General features: G+C 53.1%; 1 protein-coding gene and 1 pseudogene across 1 annotated transcript in view; one reads left to right on the forward strand and one right to left on the reverse strand.

Moving 5' to 3' along the window:
- Nucleotides 1-15,755, forward strand: part of astn1 (astrotactin 1) — a 3,463,295-nt gene that overhangs the window by 2,803,280 nt on the left and 644,260 nt on the right. Inside the window, exon 19 of the mRNA XM_070888265.1 lies at nt 9,639-9,827. Coding sequence (XP_070744366.1) covers nt 9,639-9,827 — 189 coding nt within the window. The remainder of the gene's footprint in view (nt 1-9,638; nt 9,828-15,755) is intronic.
- LOC139269981 (U2 spliceosomal RNA) lies at nt 8,962-9,095 on the reverse strand (annotated as a pseudogene).

A 15,755-nucleotide genomic window follows, 5' to 3' on the forward strand; every position in this document is an offset into this window, starting at 1 on the left:
GTCATTTTTTCTCCCCAAGACCAGTCAACTCCAGCTCAGCTTTCAGGCCTGTCTGAAGCTTGGACCAGCTGGGAGCTGACTCTGACAATATCTATAGGACATAGCTATTTGCACTAGAAAAATGCTCTGATTGGATCTCTGTGATCACATGACCTGATTGCTGATTGGTCCCCTTGGAAGATAAGACACACCCAGCAGTTTCTCTGCAATGTGTAATTAAGACCGCCCTGCATATGAAATCAGTGACTTTGCAAAATGGAATTTGAGCTATTCTGCCTTCAGACCCCAGACAGGATAGAACTCCCTCCTCCCGGCCCAAGTTCCTGGCACTCCCAGCTCAAAAAGGGGGCGGAGTCCAATGCGCGCATGTGCAGAAGGACACACAAAAAGCTAGTGCAAATAGTCACTCTGATATGTATACTGCATGGGAGTCCTACCTTCAACTAAACCAGCAACACTATACTATACATGAGCCCTAACGTCAATTTAAATTTCAAAATATACTTTATTCATATAAAAATTTGCACAATGCATTCAAAAGCAGTTCAGTACATTTGGATGCGGTCAGCAATTCCATACATTACATTTGGATACTGACCGCAGTTCCGCTCAATATATTTCTTTACTTTACATTTCAAGGTACGATTCATACAATCTAGGATACATTGTGGTACATTCATCAAGTTACATTACATGTGTCACCATACGGTACACAGTGAGGGTACAGTTACATTTATTTCCAACATGCATTACGCAACAGAACTTGCATTATACATGGCACTACATAGGTGTTTGCAGATCATGGTGCTCTATGTATACAAAAGGTTTACCATTGCAGCCCTAGGGGAATTTTATACTGATTCCATCCCTTGGGTTTACCGTGGCGGAAGGGCTTTAAACTGTGGCTCTTCCCCACCGTGCCTTTGCGGCGACTGCACCAATTTTAAGTGCGTCCCTCAGCACGTACTCCTGGATCTTGGATTGCGCCAGTCTGCAACACGCAGACGTGGACATCTCCTTGCTCTGGAAGACCAGCAAGTTTCGGCAAGACCAAAGAGCGTCTTTGACCGAGTTGATGGCCCTCCAGCAGCAGGTGATGTCTGTCTCGGTGTGTGTCCCTGGGAACAGCCCGTAGAGCACAGAGTCCTGTGTTACGGAACGGCTCGGGATGAACCTCGACAGCAACCACTGCATCTCTTTCCAAACCTGCCTTGCAAAGGCGCAATTCTGAAGGAGATGGGTGACAGTCTCGTTCGCCCCGCAGCCGGCCCGGGGGCACCGTGCCATGCTGCTGAGATGTCGGCTGTGCATGAACGCTCTGACGGGTAGGGCCCTCCTCACCGCCAACCAAGCTACATCTTGGCGCTTGTGTGAAAGCTCTGGTGATGAGATGTTCTGCCAAACGAGTTCGACAGTCTGCTCAGGGAACCACCCGACAGGGTCCACCCTCTCCTTTCGTAGGGCGTCCAGGACCTTACGTGCCGACCACTGCTTTATGGCTTTGTGGTCAAACGGGTTTTTTGTGAAAAACTTTTCCACGAAGGACAGGTGGACAGGCATGGTCCAACTGGTGGGGGCGTTTCACAGCAGCATGGCCAGGCCCATCCTTCACAACACCGGGGACAGGTAGAACCTCAGCACGTAGTGACACTTGGTGTTTACGTACCAGGTGTCTGTGCACAGCTTGATGCAGCCGCACACAAAGGTGGCCATCAGGATGAGGGCCACGTTCAGAACATCCTTTCCGCCACTGTCCAGAGATTTGTACATTGTGTCTCTGCAGATATGGTCCATTTTGGACCTCCAGACAAAGTGGAAGACGGCCCGGGTGACTGCCGCGGCACAGGAGCGAGAGATGGACCAGACCTGTGCCATGTCTAGCAACCCCGAGAGCACCTCACTCCTGATGACCAGGTTCTTTCCTGCCATGGAGAGGAAGCACAGCTTCCACCATCCCAGTTTTTGCTTCACTTTGGCGATACGCTCTTCCCAGTTTTTGGCGCACGCTCCGTCCGCTCCGAACCATATTCCCAACACCTTCATCTGGCTTAACGGTGAAGGGAATAAAGGATCGGTCAGCCCAGTTGCCAAAGAACATGGCCTCGCTCTTGCTGCGATTGACCTTCGCTCCCGAGGCCAGTTCAAACTGGTCGCAGATTGTGAGCAATCTGCGGACCGACTGCGGATCCGAGCAAAAGATGGCCACATCGTCCACGTACAGGGAGGTCTTGACCTGAGCGCCTCCGCTGCCTGGGATCGCCATCCCTCTAATGCCCGCATCCTTCCTGATGGACCTGGCAAAGGGCTCGATACAACACACAAACTAGACAGACGAGAGAGGACAGCCTTGCCTGACTCCAGATCTGATCGGAAAGCTTTCAGTTTCCCACCCGTTGATTAGAACTGCGCTACTGATGTCTCTGTAGAGCAGTTGGATCCAATTGCGGATACCCTCCCCAAACCCCATTTTGGAGAGCACATCCATCAGGTATGTTATGTAATGATGTGTATATCGTCCCAGTACCTTAAATGTAATGTAAGTACTATGCCACACCACAGAGGGCGCTGTGGTGGGAAATCCTGGTAGTACCTGTAATAAGGACTATATAAGGGTGACCACCACACCTGGGAGGCACTCTGGAGCTGAACAATAAAGGACGAAGGTCACAGCAGTTAGACTTACACCAGACCGTGTGGAGTCAGTGATGTGTGTGCTACATACACCACATTGGCAACGAGGAAGCGGACGAACTCCACACAACCATGGCTACTCTGGGCTCGCTAAAGGATTTTACCGTGGGCAATGATTGGGAGGCCTTTACGGAAAAGCTCGAGTACTACTTCACAGCAAATGACCTGACGGAGGACACATACGCAATGAGAGAGAAGCGTAAGGCGATATTGCTCTCCAGTTGTGGAGATGAGGTTTACTGTCTCGTCAGGGATTTGCTGGCACCTGGGAGCGCCAGGGACAAGTCATATGAGGAGCTGACTGAACTCATTCGTGACCAGTTGAAACCAAAGGAGAGCATCCTCATGGCCAGATACAAATTTTACCATCACTGCAGACCCGAGGGCCAGGATATCACCAAATATGCTGCAGACCTCAGGAGACTCGTGGCGCCGTGTGATTTTGGGGCACACCTTGACGAGGCTTTGCGGGACGTTTTCGTTATGGGGATTGGCCATGAGGGCCTCCTTCACAAGGAGCTGGCCACGGAACCCACAGTCACTCTGACAAAGGCCATCGCCATCAGCCTGGCATATATGACCTCGACTTGCAGCACCAAGCAAATAATCCACACAGTCTCGAACCCGGCAGGCACTGTCCACAGGATAGTGCCCACCACGGACAAAACTGCAGAATGTGGCTCCGCCCGGGGCAGAGAGCACGGACCTCGGTGTCCTGGAACTCACAGTCCGCTGAGGGGGGCCAATCAAGCAGCACCATGCTGGCGCTGTGGAGGAAGCCATGGGGCTCACTGGTGCAGGTTTGCGGAGTACACATGCAATACCTGCCACGTTAAAGGCCACCTTCAGCGTATGTGTAAAAGAAATCGGACTCACCATGTGGCTGAGGAGATGGGGGATGATCCACTGTTCAGCGAGGAGCAGGTAGAAGAAGATGAGGTGCTTGGACTGTATACGTGCACCGTCGATTCGCCCCTAGTAATGGTGAAGTAAAAATCAACGGAGTCCCAGTGAGTATGGAAGTGGACACGGGCTCGAGTCCGTCGTTGATGAGTCGGAGAACTTTTGATAAACTGTGGATTAACCCAGCTGCACGACCCAAGCTGGTCCCGGTCACGGCGAAGCTGCGTACCTACACCAGGTAACTAATACCTGTTCTCGGCAGAGCGATGGTGCAGGTACCCCACCGGGACGAGACGCACGCTTTACCTTTGTGTGTCGTTGCAGGCGATGGGCCGACACTCCTCGGCCGGAGATGGATGGGGAAGGTCTGTGGGAGCTGGGAAGACTTCATTCCTCCACAGGCTGCTGCTCCCCGGGGTGCTGCCGTGCCCCGGGTCCCCAGAGAGCAGCGCTGACCGAGCTGGAGCTGCAGCCTCAATCCACCCACGGGCAAGTCCCTGGCCCGGATCTCACACAGAGACCCTGCAGCCCCAGCCCCCACAGGCAAGTCCCAGGCCCGGATCTCACACAGAGACCCTGCAGCCCCAGCCCCCACAGGCAAGTCCCAGGCCCGGATCTCACACAGAGACCCTGCAGCCCCAGCCCCCACAGGCAAGTCCCAGGCCCGGATCTCACACAGAGACCCTGCAGCCCCAGCCCCCACAGGCAAGTCCCAGGCCCGGATCTCACACAGCGACCCTGCAGCCCCAGCCCCCACAGGCAAGCAGCCCTGCACAGAGGGGCCTAGTGGGGGGGTGGGGGGGAGTGAGCCGGCGGGGCGCTGCGGGCGGGGTGCTGAGGGATCCAGGGGCCGGCGGTTTGGAAGGGCCCCGCAGAGGAAGAGGCCCCACAGAGGAGCAGGTAGCGTCGGGCGGCGACAGCCGCAATGGAGGCCGCTACGGAGGCCGCGGGGGAGGCGGCAAGTGCGGCCGCTGGAGAGACCACGACGGCCGCAGCAGAGGCGGCAAGTCAGGTGGCAGAGGAGGGGAGCAGAGGCTGCGACGGCGGAGGGCATTTGGAGCGGCGGGGAAGAAGATGGCGGCGGCATCGTGTCGGAGCTGCAGAGCATCAAAGATGGCGGCGCCCAAGGAGAAGCCTCGTGGAATCCTCCTGCATCAAAGATGGCGCCTTAAAGAGGAAATGCACCCGGGAGTCTTAAAAGGGCCTTACAAAGAGGTGGTCCCCACAAAGGACTTCTGTTTGGCAGAGCGAGTCTAAAATGAGCTATGTTAATGTGAGATAGTGAATTTATAATAAGAATTACTTTTTTTATGCTGAATGGCCACTGTATTTGTGTAAAATAATGGATGAAGTACAATTAATGATAACGGTTAACAAGGAAATCAAGGTTCCGCTACCAGTCAATAACCAGTTAATGTACCAGATAATATGTACCATACTAACGCACTGTCTATGCCCACCTGCCTTCCGTTGGACAAGTGTGATGTTATGTAATGATGTGTGTATCGTTGTCCTGCGTCCAGGTGTGGGGGGGGGGGGGGGGAAGGTGATGTTATGTAATGATGTGTGTATCGTCCCAGTACCTTAAATGTAATGTAAGTACTATGCCACACCACAGAGGGCGCTGCGGTGGGAAACCCTGGTAGTACCTGTAACAAGGACTATATAAGGGTGACCACCACACCTAGGAGGCACTCTGGAGCTGAACAATAAAGGACGAAGGTCACAGCAGTTAGACTTACACCAGACCGTGTGGAGTCAGTGATTTGTGTGCTACATACACCACAAGGTACGTGTGCGATATCCTGTCAAAGGCCTTCTCCTTGTCTAAGCTGATTAAGCAGGTGTCCACCCCCCTGTCCCACACGTAGGCGATCGTATCCCTGAGTAGCACCAGGCTATCCGAGATCTTCCTGGGGACAACGCAGGTCTGGTCCGGGTGAATCACCAGCTCAAGAGTAGACTTGACCCTGTTGGCGATGACCTTTGACAGGATCTTGTAGTCCACATTGAGCAGCGAAATGGGCCGCCAGTTTTTGATTTCCTCCCTCTCCCCCTTCTGCTTGTAGATGAGGGTGATGCTGCCTTTCCTCATTGATTCTGACATACTGCCAGCCAGAAGCATACCCTCGTACACTTCCAGCAGGTCTGGGCCCAACCAGTCCCACAGATCCGAATACAACTTGACCGGTAAGCCGTCGCTTCCGGGAGTTTTACTCGTCGCAAGGGACCAGACGGCCTTTGTCATCTCGTCCAGAGTTAATGGGTGGTCCAGACTCTCCCGCTCGCTGTCGTTTAGGACCTCCGTGATAGACGACAGGAACAACTGGGAGGCCGCGCGGTCTGTGGGCTTGACATCATACAGCCTGGCATAGAAGGATTTGCTGATCCTCTGCATGTCAGGCTGCGAAAACGTCAAACGTCTTCTTCCTTTAGGCTGGTGATCACAGAGCTCCCCCTGTGTACCTTTTGGAAGAAGAAGCATGAACACGTTTCATCCTATTCGACGGAGCGGATTCTGGAGCGGAAAATGATTTTGGAGGACTCTGAGGCAACGAGTGAGGCTTGCTGGCCCTTCACCTCTTCGAGTTCCTCCGCGACATCGACCCCCATCCACTGCAGCAGGAGCAGGTTTTGCATGCTCTTCTGGAGTTCCCTCTGTCTCCCTCTCGCCTCCTGAACACCTTTGAGGATGAAGAACCTCTTGATGTTTGTCTTGATTGTTTCCCACCAGTGCATCGGGGAATCGCAGAGGGGTTTTACGGTTCTCCAACCTTTGTAATCCCTCTTGAGTTCCTCCACGTTTTCCGGAGTCAACAGTTTCACGTTCAGCTTCCATATTCCTCTGCCAACTTTATGGTTCTCCTGTGGGCGACAGTCGGCAAGTAGGAGGCAGTGGTCAGAGAAGAACACCGGTGTGACGTCAGTGGATCTGACCTTGAGCGTGTGGGACACAAACAGGAAGTCTATTCTGGAACGGACGGACCCGTCTGGTCTCGACCAGGTGTATCTGAGCGGTGCTCCTTCTGCAGGGTTGCTGAAGACGTCGCACAGCTTGGCATCTTTTACCGCATCCATCAGGAGTCTGGACGTGGTGTCCAGCTTGCTGTCGGCTCTGCTGGATCGTCCAGTCGCATCGATGATGCAGTTGAAATCACCGCCCAGAATGACCGGCCTGGACGTCGCCAGCAGCAGTGGGAGCTGCTAGAAGAGGTCCAGCCGCTCGCTTCTGAGAGGCGAGGCATACACGTTAATTAATCTGAGAGGGGAGTTTTTGTACATTACGTCTGCTACGAGGAGGCGGCCGCCCACCACCTCCTTAACTTCGGTGATGGTGAAGTGGCCTCCCTGCAGCAGAATGCCCAGGCCGGAGCACCGGCAGTCGTTGCCTCCTGACCATATGGATGGTCCATGGGCCCACCATCGTGACCACTGCCGGTAACTGCTGGAGTGTGGCAGACCGCACTCCTGCAAGAACAGCAGGCCCGCTTTGACCTTGGCGAGGTACCCCAAGGTGGAAACACATCGCATAGTGGATTTTACGCTACGCACGTTAATAGTAGCAATTTTTAAATCCATTTTAACGTTACTGTTTACAGTTACAAACATTACACTTCAAATAAATCGTCCTTTAAGTCCGAGGTCTGCCCAATGGCCAGTTCCGGAATGCATAGGTGATTACAATAAAAGTCGACTGCACCTGGGTTGGCGTGCTCGTCATCCTCTGCCATGGGAGTGTTTCCACCAGGGGACTGCTGCAGTGCTATGATAAAGTCAGATATGTCCTCTGCACTGTCCTCGCCTGGAGTTGGTGATTCCCTCTTTTCATCAGTCACAGCGTTCTCGAGCTGGTGTGCTTCGATCGCTGTGTCGCTCCCGGTATTCCAGAGGTGGGTTGTGCTGGGCACTTCGCTGCTCCCGTTATCCCGGAGCTGGTCTGCGTTGGTCGCTTCTTCGCTCCCGGTATTCCGGAGCTCATGTGCGCTGGCCGCTTCGCTGCTCCCGGGTTCCCGGAGCGGGTCTGCGCTGGTCGCTTCACTGCTCCCGGTCGCCTGTGGCTGTGGGTTGGCGCATTGCCTCTTGTTTTGGTGGCGGTAGTGAGGGGCTTTGTCTCGCCTTTCCTCATCAGACGAGCTGCCGTCGCTGCTGTCTGTCGTGGTCGTTAGCTGCCTCTTCCCTGTCGTTTCTGCAGGGGCCCTTGCTCGCCTGTTCTCCTTACGCTTGCGGGCCTTTTTCTTGACGGTCTCCCATCCCGCTTCATCGTCTGCTGTCTCCTCGTTACTGGACTCGGTGCACTGGGGGAGAGCTTCACTGCTGGCTGCTGGTGTCTCGCAGCTCACCGTATAGGCTTCTCTTCCTCACTGACTCATTCCGAGTCCATGGGGGTGGTTGCTTCTTTGCCCAGGGCATTGGCCGGGGGGAGGGTGTGGGTCTCCTCTGGAGCGTTGTGTTCCTCAGCTTCCTCCTCCTCTCGTGCAATGTTCTTTGCTGCCTGCACATAGCTGAAGTTGCGTTTGGGGCAGCTTTTGTAAAGGTGCCCAGCCAGATCACAGAGGTTGCAGCACTTGGTCTCCTTACAGTCCTTTGTCTGGTGGCCTTCGTTCTTGCAGTTTCGGCAGATGACAGTTTTGCAGCTTGCCGCCACATGGCCTGCCTTCCCGCAGGTGCGGCACACGTTGGGTTGGCCAGCGTACACCATGTAGCACCGACTTCCTCCGATGGGAAAGCTGGAGGGGGGGTGCAGGATGGTTCCACTGGCGTACACTTTCATGGTGACCTGGATCTGGTGCTTGCTTGTCCAAATCCCGTGCAAGTCTTTCAAGTCGCTGCTGTTTCCTGCCCCATCGACATACCTGGCGAGGAAAGTCAGCACATCAATGACCGGGATGTGGGGGCTGTACATCTGCACTGTGATAGTGCGTCTTCTCTCCGACGGGAGGCTGAACAGTGGCTCTCAAGTCAGCACTGAGCGCAGCGGTTCACTCGCCTCCTTCAAACCCTTCAGGAACTTCAGGCATAGGGTGACGGTTCTGTAGGTGACATCGAAGTAACCTCTCTTCGGGAGGTCCTGCAAGGCGAAGATGTCGGCGACTTTCATGCCACACGTTCCCAGCAGGATTTTCTTCACAAAAAGGTCCTGGTTGAGATCGTTGTCTGTCCATCCACTTTCTTTACCGTCACTCGGATGGTGTTTCGGATGCCCTGGTTCGCCGCTCAGTTGGCTGCCATCCGGGTCACAGATTCCTCCTTTCGATGTGTATTTTGGCCGAAGCCTTCAATCTGTTGTGGTGCCAGTCCGGCACCTTGGTTGGCCTCCGGGCCCGCCCACTGGTCGGTCGAAATGCAGATTTTCCTCTTCTCCCCAATTGGCTATTGGCCCAAGTCAAAAGTCCAGAGCCAGCAAAACTGGAAAAATGAGTTTCTGCAATCAGTCAATTTGCATATGAATGCCCAATCAACAGATACTACACTTGATCTTAGCCAAAAGGCCGAGAAGCGATAGCCTTTGAACAGCAATGCATGAAAAGAACCAGCACTCTCTTTCAGTCAAATTTTTTTTTTTTTTTTTGAAATTCGTAGCCAATCGTTCCAATTCTTTGTCAAATCACAAACGCCAGAACCTCTCTTTCAGTCAAATACCAAATCACACTGCATACATGAGCCCAACTGTCAAATATCAAGTTGTAATGTATATATGAGCCCTACTATCATGTACCATCACACTGTATACATGAGCCCTGCCTTCAACTACCCAGTAACACTATTCACTAACTTCAACTATCAAGTAACACCAATGTACTTGACCCTCAGCTTGAACTGTCCAGCAGCAATATACTTGAGGCTACACCAATAACCCTAAACTCTATGTGAAGCATATCTTCCACTGTCCAGTAACACTGATTTGCATATGAACCATATCTTCAGCTGCATTAATTCTCTATACCAATTCCCAATTCTACCGCTGTTTGCAACTTGGAGTTTTGCCCTCTGCAATTAATGTGTTTTTTTTTCTATTTACAGTGTGTATTCTTTTTGTGTTTCAGCATTCAGCCATGCTATTCATTCTTTGGATGGGGCCACGATGAGGAATGACTTTGCCTCTGTGCTGGAAGAATTTGGCAACCACTACATCCAAGAAGCACTCTACGGGTTTGTGGAGACTTGCACCATTTGGTTTCCGAATCGTTCAGTTCAGAGACAGCTATGGATAGAATACCAAGATATTAGCAAAGGTTAGTCATGGGATCTGCAATCAGAATGAGTGATTTGAGATCAAAGAAACCTTTAGCATGTGGCCATCAGGGTCAAATGAATTCCCGGTTGTTTGCTTAACACCTTGGGTTACACCAGCTGCCCCACCAAATACATGTATTTTACTAACATGTACGGAAATTTGTAATGTAAGAAAAGTAGAACTCTTTCTCATGATTTCGGATCAAATTCAACGTAATTTATATACACAGGAGCCAACAGATTGTGTCAGCACCCACGGGTCATTGCCGACAGAAAGCTTTGTGTTACAATATGATCTTGTGCTTGGATAGAGCATTGTAGACAAAGTTAACGGCTGTATGTGGTCGTGTGGCCATTTGTACTGAGCACAATGTGGTGATGTAATGGGACTGTGGAGAAACTGTTTGTGGTGGGGCTATTTGCACTGAGCACGATGCAGTGGGACTGTGAAGAACCCTTTATGGTGAGGGTTGTTTGCACTGAGCACTATGCGGTGGGACTGTGGAGAGAGCCCAGTCTGGTGGTGGGGCTGTTTGCATTGAGCACTATGTGGTGGGACTGTGAAGAGCTCTCTATGGCTGTGTCATCCTGTTGTGAGCAGATCGTGTGACCATTTGCACTGAGAACTATGCTGGAAAATGATGTTTCGTGAGCATGCCTTTTGTGGCAATGGAAAAAAAGACTTATGATCCATTGTGTCCATACATTGCGTAAGTTTGTAATGATCTTTAATAGAACATCAGAGCTACAAACTATAACGTCTTTTATCTCCAAGGAGAAATGCTTTGGATTTGATTCTCAGTGAATTGCCAATAAAATAAAGTTGGTTGATAAATGAGAAAGTACTGTAACCACACAGGTTTGTTCCCTGGCACAAGGTATGGTAGCTGATCTCGGACATAAAACAAACCATTGCTTTGAAGAGAACAGAACTGATTCATGGATCATAAATAATAGGCTTGCCTCCTCACTATTCCTGGATATACTGGCTTTGGAGGCAGTTCAGAGAAGGTTCACTCAGTTGATTGCTGAGATGAAGGGGTTGTCTTAAGAAGAAAGTTTGAGCAGGTTGGGCCGTGGGAGTAGGCCCAGGATTAGTGCCTGCAGTGGGAGCAGGCCCAGGATTAGTGACACAGTGGGAGCAGCAACCGGATTAGTGATACAGTGGGAGCAGGCCCAGGATTAGTGATACAGTGGGAGCTGGCCCAGGATTAGTGATTCAGTGGGAGCATGCCCCGGATTAGTGTCTGCAGTGGGAGCAGGCCCCGGATTGGTGTCTGCAGTGGGAGCAGGCACAATATTAGTGACACAGTGGGAACAGGTCCAGGATTAGTGATACAGTGGGACCAAGCCCAGGATTAGTGATACAGTGGGAGCAGGCCCAGGATTAGTGTCTGCAGTGGGTTCAGGCACAATATTAGTGATACAGTGGGAGCAGGCCCAGGATTAGTGATACAGTGGAAACTGGCCCAGGATTAGTGATACAGTGGGAGCAGGCCCAGGATTAGTGATACAGTGGAAACTGGCCGAGGATTAGTGATACAGTGGGAGCATGCCACGGATTAGTGATGCAGTGGGAGCAGGCCCCGGATTGGTGTCTGCAGTGGGAGCAGGCCCAGGATTAGTGATACAGGGGGAGCAGGCCCAGGATTAGTGATACATTGGGAGCAAGCCCAGGATTAGTGATACAGTGGGAGCAAGCCCAGGATTAGTGATACAGTGGGAGCAGGCCCAGGATTAGTGATACAGTGGGAGCAAGCCCAGGATTAGTGATACAGTGGGAGCAGGCTCAGGATTAGTGATACAGTGGTAGCAAGCCCAGCATTAGTGATACACTGGGAGCAGACTAAGGATTAGTGATACAGTGGGAGCAGGCCCAGGATTAGTGACACAGAGGGAGCTGGCCCCGGATTAGTGATACAGTGGGAGCACGCCCAGCATTAATGATACAGTGGGAGCAGGCCCAGGGTTAGTGACCCAGAGGGAGCCGGCACAAGATTAGTGATACTGTGGGAACAGGCCCCGGATTAGTGCCTGCAGTGGGAGCAGACCCAGGATTTGTGATACAGTGGGAGCAGACCCCAGATTAGTGTCTGCAGTGGGAGCAGGCTCAGGATTCGTGATACAGTGGGACAAGGTCCAGGATTAGTGTCTGCAGTGGGAGCAGGCCCAGGATCAGTGTATGCAGTGGGAGCAGGCCCAGGATTAGTGATACAGTGGGAGCAGGCCCAGGATTAGTAATAAAGTGTGACCAAGCCAAGGATTAGTGACACAGTGCGAGCAGGCCTAGGATTAGTGTCTGCAGTGGGAGCAGGCCCAGGATTAGTGTATGCAGTGGGAGCAGTCCCAGGATTAGTGATACAGTGGGAGCAGGCCCAGGATTAGTGATACAGTGGGAGCAGGCCCAGGTTTAGTAATACAGTGGGAGCAGACCCAGGATTAGTAATGCAGTGGGAGCAGGCCCAGTATTAGTGGTTGCAGTGGGAGCAGCCCAGAATTAGTCATACAGCGGGAGCAGGCCCAGGCTTAGTGATACAGTGGGAGCAGGCCCAGGATTAGTGATACAGTGGGAGCAGGCCCAGGATTAGTGATACAGTGGGAGCAGGCCCAGTGTTAGTGTTTGCAGTGGGAGCAGGCCCAGGATTAGTGTCTGCACTGGGGGCAAGCCCAGGATTAGTGATACAGTGGGAGCAGGCCCAGGATTAGTGGTACAGTGGGAGCAGGCTCCGTATTAGTGATACAATAGGAGCAGGCCCAAGATTAGTGTCTGCAGTGGGAGCAGGCCCAGGATTAGTGTATGCAGTAGAAGCAGGCCCAGGATTACTGTATGCAGTGGGAGCAGGCCCAGCATTTGTGATACAGTGGGAACAGGCCCAGGATTAGTGATACAGTGGGAGCAGGCCCAGGATTAGTGGTACAGTGAGAGCAGGCCCAGGATTACTGATACAGTAGGAGCAGGCCCAAAATTAGTGTCTGCAGTGGCAGCAGACCCAGCATTAGTGCCTGCAGTGGGATCAGTCCTAAGATGAGTGATACAATGGGAGCAGATCCAGGATTAGTGACTGCAGTGGGAGCAGGCCCAGGATTAGTGTCGGCAGTGGGAACAGGCCCAGGATTCGTGATACAGTGGGAGCAGGCCCAGGATGAGTGTCTGCAGTGGGAGCAGGCCCAGTACAAGTAATGCAGTGGAAGCAGGCCCAGGGTTAGTGATACAGCGGGAGCAGGCTCAGGATTAGAGACGCAGTTGGAGCAGGCCCAGGATTAGTGATACAGTGGGAGCAGGCCCAGGATTATTGATACAGTGGGAGCTGGCCCAGGATTAGTGAAACAGTGGGAGCAGGCCCAGGCTTACTGATACAGTGGGAGCAGGCCTAGGATTAGTGATACAGTGGGAGCAGGCCCCGGATTAGTGATACAGTGGGAGCAGGCCCAGTTTTAGTTTATGCAGTAGGAGGAGGCGCAGGATTAGTGTCTGCACTGGAAGCAGGCCCAGAATGAGTGATACAGTAGGAGGAGGTCCAGCATTAGTGATACAGTGGGAGCAGGCCCAGGATTAGCGTCTGCAGTGGGAGCAGGCCCAGGATTCGTGATACAGTGGGAGCAGGCCCAGGATGAGTGTCTGCAATGGCAGCAGGCCCAGGACTAGTAATGCAGTGGAAGCAGGCCCAGGATTAGTGATACAGCAGGAGCAGGCTCAGGATTAGAGACACAGTTGGAGCAGGCCCAGGGTTAGTGTCTGCGGTGGGATCAGGCCGAGGATTTGTGATACAGTGGGAGCAGGCCCAGGATTAGTGATACAGTGGGAGCAGGCCCAGTATTAGTGATACAGTGGGAGCAGGCCCAGGATTAGTGTCGGCAGTGGGAACAGGCCCAGGATTCGTGATACAGTGGGAGCAGGCCCAGAATGAGTGTCTGCAGTGGGAGCAGGCCCAGTACTAGTAGTGCAGTGGAAGCAGGCCCAGGATTAGTGATACAGCGGGAGCAGGCTCAGGTTTAGAGACGCAGTTGGAGCAGGCCCAGGATTAGTGATACAGTGGGAGCAGGCCCAGGATTAGTGATACAGTGGGAGCTGGCCCAGGATTAGTGAAACAGTGGGAGCAGGCCCAGTATTAGTGATACAGTGGGATCAGGCCTAGGATTAGTGATACAGTGGGAGCAGGCCCCGGATTAGTGATACAGTGGGAGCAGGCCCAGTTTTAGATTCTGCAGTAGGAGGAGGACCAGGATTAGTGTCTGCACTGGAAGCAGGCCCAGAATGAGTGATACAGTAGGAGGAGGTCCAGCATTAGCGTCTGCAGTGGGAGCAGGCCCAGGATTAGCGTCTGCAGTGGGAGCAGGCCCAGGATTAGTGTCGGCAGTGGGAACAGGCCCAGGATTAGTATCTGCAGTGGGAGCAGGCCCAGGATGAGTGTCTGCAGTGGGAGCAGGCCCAGTACTAGTAATGCAGTGGAAGCAGGCCCAGGATTAGAGACACAGTTGGAGCAGGCCCAGGATTAGTGTATGCAGTGGGATCAGGCCGAGGATTTGTGATACAGTGGGAGCAGGCCCAGGATTAGTGATACAGTGGGAGCAGGCCCAGTATTAGTGATACAGTGGGAGCAGGTCCAGGATTAGTGATACAGTGGGAGCAGGCCCAGGATTAGTGAAACAGTGGGAGCAGGCCCAGGATTAGTGATACAGTGGGAACAGGCACAGGATTAGCGATACAGTGGGAGCAGGCACAGGATTAGTGACACAGTGAGAGCAGGCCCAGGATTTTTGTCTGCACTGGGAGCAGGCCCAGGATTAGTGACACAGTGGGAGCAGGCCCAGGATTAGTGTCTGCAGTGGGAGGAGGCCCAGGATTAGTGATACAGTGGGAGCAGGCCCAGGATTAGTATCTGCAGTGGGAGCAGACTCAGGATTAGTGACACAGTGGGAGCAGGCCCAGGATTTGTGTCTGCAGTGGGAGCAGACTCAGGATTAGTGACACAGTGGGAGCAGGCCCAGGATTAGTGTATGCAGTGGGAGCAGGCTCAGGATTAGGGTCAGCTGTGCGAGCAGGCCCAGGATTAGTGATACAGTGGTAGCAGGCCCCGGCTTAGTGATACAGTGGGAGTTGGCCCAGGATTAGTGATACATTGGGAGCAGGCCCTGGATTAGTGTCTGCAGTGGGTGCAGGCCCAGGGTTAGTGCCTGCAGTGGGAGCAGGCCCAGGATTAGTGTCTGCCGTGCGAGCAGGCCCAGGATTTGTGTCTGCAGTTGGAGCAGGCCCAGGATTAGTGATACTGTGGGAGCAGACCCCGGATAAGTGATCCAGTGGGAGCAGGGCCAGGATTAGTGTCTGCAGTGTGGGCAGGCCAAGGATTAGCATCTGCAGTGGGAGCAGGCTCAGGATTTGTGACACAGTGGGAGCAGGCCCAGGATTAGTGTCTGCAGTGGGCGCAGGCTCAGGATTAGTGTCTGCAGTGCGAGAAGGCCCAGGATTAGTGATAAAGTGGGAGCAGGCCCAGGCTTAGTGATACAGTGGGAGCAGGCCCAGGATTAGTGTCTGCAGTGTGAGAAGGCCCAGGATTAGTGACACAGTGGGAGCAGGCCCAGGATTAGTGATACAGTTGGAGAAGGCCCAGGATTAGTGATACAGTGGGAGCAGGCCCAGGATTAGTAATGCAGTGGGAGCAGGCCCAGTATTCGTGCCTGCAGTGGCAGCAGCCCAGAATTAGTGATACAGCGGGAGCAGGCCCTGGATTCGTGATACAGTGGGAGCAGGCCCAGGATTAGTGAAACAGTGGGAGCAGGCCCAGGATTAGTGATACAGTGGGAACAGGCACAGGATTAGCGATACAGTGGGAGCAGGCACAGGATTAGTGACACAGTGAGAGCAGGCCCAGGATTTTTGTCTGCACTGGGAGCAGGCCCAGGATTAGTGACACAGTGGGAGCAGGCCC

Source organism: Pristiophorus japonicus, chromosome 8 (genome assembly GCF_044704955.1).
Source record: "Pristiophorus japonicus isolate sPriJap1 chromosome 8, sPriJap1.hap1, whole genome shotgun sequence".
Taxonomy (NCBI): domain Eukaryota; kingdom Metazoa; phylum Chordata; class Chondrichthyes; family Pristiophoridae; genus Pristiophorus; species Pristiophorus japonicus.